At 55.6% G+C, this 2634-nt stretch overlaps 1 protein-coding gene across 1 annotated transcript in view; it reads left to right on the forward strand.

The window, feature by feature from the left end:
- Positions 1-2634, forward strand: part of LOC125488204 (rab GTPase-binding effector protein 2-like) — a 9511-nt gene that overhangs the window by 2939 nt on the left and 3938 nt on the right. Inside the window, exons 6-8 of the mRNA XM_048621127.1 lie at positions 139-237; positions 1322-1438; positions 2514-2603. Coding sequence (XP_048477084.1) covers positions 139-237; positions 1322-1438; positions 2514-2603 — 306 coding nt within the window. The remainder of the gene's footprint in view (positions 1-138; positions 238-1321; positions 1439-2513; positions 2604-2634) is intronic.

Raw genomic sequence — 2634 nt, forward strand, 5'->3', positions numbered from 1 at the left:
CTCAGTCCCCCCTCTCTCTCTCACAGGGAGATATCTGTACACTGACTGGTGTCTCTCAGTCCCCCCTCTGAGGGTAATAACAATGCATTTGCTCATGGCTGTATGACTAATGGGTAATATTTGCTCTCTGTTGTGTAGCTGTCGATACTGAAAGAGAAGATTGATGTTTCAACGCTGGAAGTTGAGAGAATTAAGGAACGGTTTGCTGAGGCTCAGCAACAGAATCAGAAACAAATGGTGAACTGCCAAACCAATACTATCCACTGTTTGACTAATCCCACTGCCCCGCTCCCTCCCCCCACAGCCCCTATCCATCCCCACACTAACCCCACCGCCCCGCTCCCTCCCCACAGCCCCATATCGACCCCCACACTAACCCCACCGCCCCGTGGGAGGTTCTGAGCGATGAGGGAGGGTGAATGGAGGCAGACTGAGCAAAAGTAAAGTAAGGGATGGTGCTGAAACGGAGCTGTTGAAGGGAGGCGAAGGGATGGTGGGCAGGAGCAACAGAGAGGACGACTGAGCGAGGGAAGCTGTGAGGTAGGCAGAGAGATACTGTGCGACAGAGGGGGACAGAAAGGGTGAGGAGGTTACCGAGTTGGGGAGGGCTAGAGGGGGACTTAAAGGCCGTGTGATATTGTTAGTGGGCGGTTAATGTGGAAACCCGGCTGATGTCCTGGGGATGGAGTCCTGCCGATGTTTGATTGGTGGAATTTAATGAATTTCGAGTCTAATGACAGTCATGAATCTACTTCCTCTTGTCAGGGAAGCCCATCTTTTTCTTATTCATGTGTGGGATGTGGGTGTCGCTGGCTGGGCGCCTGCGTTTATCACCCCGTCCCTAGTTGCCCCCTTGAGAAGGTGGGGGTGGGGGGGGTGAGCTGCCTCCTTATCCGTTTGCTGTGGGTTGACCCTTAGGGAGGGAATTCCAGGATTATGACCCAGCCGCACCGAGGGAACGGGGATATATTTCCGAGTTGGGATGGGAACTTGCAGGGGGCTGGTGTTCCCATGTACCTGCTGCCCCTTGTCCTTCTGGATGGAAGTGGGTCGTGGGATTTGGAAGGTGCTGCCTGAGGGTGTTTGGTGAGTTTCTGCAGGGCATCTTGTAGATGGTACACACTGCTGCGACTGTGCCTGAGCGGCGGGGAGAGCGGGATGTTTGTGGATGTGGTGCCAATCGAAGTCGGGGGGCAGTGCTGCTCGCTTGACCAGCCATGTTTCACAGGCAAAGGTGAAGGTGTGGGCGATGGGGGGAGCATCTGTCCTGTTGTGCCAGTCTGTGTGGGGCTGACGCATTCCCCCTCTCTCCTGCTGACAGGCTGAGCTCATGGGAACACACAAGGAGCTGTGTCAGAAGAACAGACTGCTTCACAAGGAGAATGAGTCTCTGAGGGCCCTCCACGCCACGCTCCAGGGCAAGGCTGGGCACAGCCAGGTCAGTTACTGATCGGAGAGTACCAGGCTGGCACCAACAGCCTCCACACACTCACACACACATACACTCACAGTCACACTCACACGCACACTCACACTCTCACTCCACACACACTCATACAGTCACACACTCGCTCACACTCACACACACACACCGCGCACACTGTCACGTGCACACTCTCACTATATCTCTCTCACAAGCACATTCTGAATCAGAGAATCCGTACAGTGTGGAAACAGGCCATTCGGCCCTACAAGTCCACACCGCCCCTCTGAAGAACATCCCACCCAGACCCATTCCCCTACCACTACATTTCCCTTGTCTAACCCACCCTAACCTGCACATCTTTGGACTGTGGGAGGAAACCGGAGCACCCGGAGGAAACCCACACAGACACGGGGAGAATGTGCAAACTCCACACAGACAGTCACCCGAGGGTGGAATCGGACTCTGGTCCCTGGCGCTGTGAGGCAGCAGTGCTAATCACTGACCCACCATGCCTCTCTCACTCTTTCTCACACACACGCACACACAGAGACGAACACACAGACACACACTCAGACGTGCGCGCACACACACTCAAATACACACACACAGAGACACACGCAGACACAAACACAGAGACGCGTGTGCGCGCATACAGACACGTGCTCATTCGCATGCGAACATGTGCTGACTCACGCACTCGCAGACACATGCACTCACAAACGTACGTGGACAGATTTGCACATATGCAGACACGCCCATGAGCACAGGCAGACGTGCGCACGCACTCACGCACTCACTCGTTCACACACAGGAACGCGCGCACGCAGACGCGTGCACAGAGAGACACGCGGGCGCACACAGACGCGTGCGCACACGCAGAGAGATGCGCATGTGCAGACTCGCCACTCACACACACACTCACTCACTCACACACATGTACACGCACACAGACACACGTACACTCTCTCTCTCACACACACACAATCTCAAAAGCTCGCCCTCAGATGCACACCCCCTCTCATCCAAATGGCTGGAGTGTCCTCGCAGGCCGTTAAACCCAATCTCTTTCTGTCTCTCTCCCACCCAGGGACACCAGACGTGGACGTCGCATAACGTGGATTCAGGTCAGGCACACGGTAAGATCACCCCGATATACCCACCTGGGGGCCGGGAGGGGGTGACAGAGATAGGGAGGGGGTGTAGGGGGT

Source organism: Rhincodon typus, unplaced genomic scaffold, assembly GCF_021869965.1.
Source record: "Rhincodon typus isolate 14 unplaced genomic scaffold, sRhiTyp1.1 hic_rhity00000062, whole genome shotgun sequence".
NCBI classification, from domain to species: Eukaryota; Metazoa; Chordata; class Chondrichthyes; order Orectolobiformes; family Rhincodontidae; genus Rhincodon; species Rhincodon typus.